This window comes from Eimeria mitis, genomic scaffold, assembly GCF_000499745.2.
Source record: "Eimeria mitis Houghton genomic scaffold, Emh_scaff165, whole genome shotgun sequence".
NCBI classification, from domain to species: domain Eukaryota; phylum Apicomplexa; class Conoidasida; order Eucoccidiorida; family Eimeriidae; genus Eimeria; species Eimeria mitis.
Window position 1 is genome coordinate 16,709 of NW_013569966.1, and position 236 is coordinate 16,944.

The 236-nt window shown below is 61.9% G+C and overlaps 1 protein-coding gene across 1 annotated transcript in view; it reads left to right on the forward strand.

Annotated features, from left to right (window-relative positions):
• EMH_0001460 (AT hook motif-containing protein, putative) overlaps positions 1-236 on the forward strand; it is a gene marked incomplete at both ends in the record, with an annotated part of 5,387 nt that overhangs the window by 2,349 nt on the left and 2,802 nt on the right. The window contains one exon of the mRNA XM_013495588.1: positions 13-234. Coding sequence (XP_013351042.1) covers positions 13-234 — 222 coding nt within the window. The remainder of the gene's footprint in view (positions 1-12; positions 235-236) is intronic.

Genomic DNA, 236 nt, shown 5'->3' on the forward strand with positions numbered 1-236 from the left:
AGCCCACAGCAGAGACAGTGCAGCAGCAGCAGCAGCAGCAGCAGCAGCAGCAGCAGCAGCAACAGCAGCAGCAGGAGAAGCAGGAGCAGCAGCAGCAGCAGGAGTAGAGACCCAAGAGGGACATCTATCTGCTCCTTCTACAGCTGCTACTGCAGCTGCACCTGCTGCTTCTGCTGCTGCCCCTGCTGCTGCTGCTGCTGCTGCTGCTGCACCTGCTGCTGCTGCTGCTGCTGCTG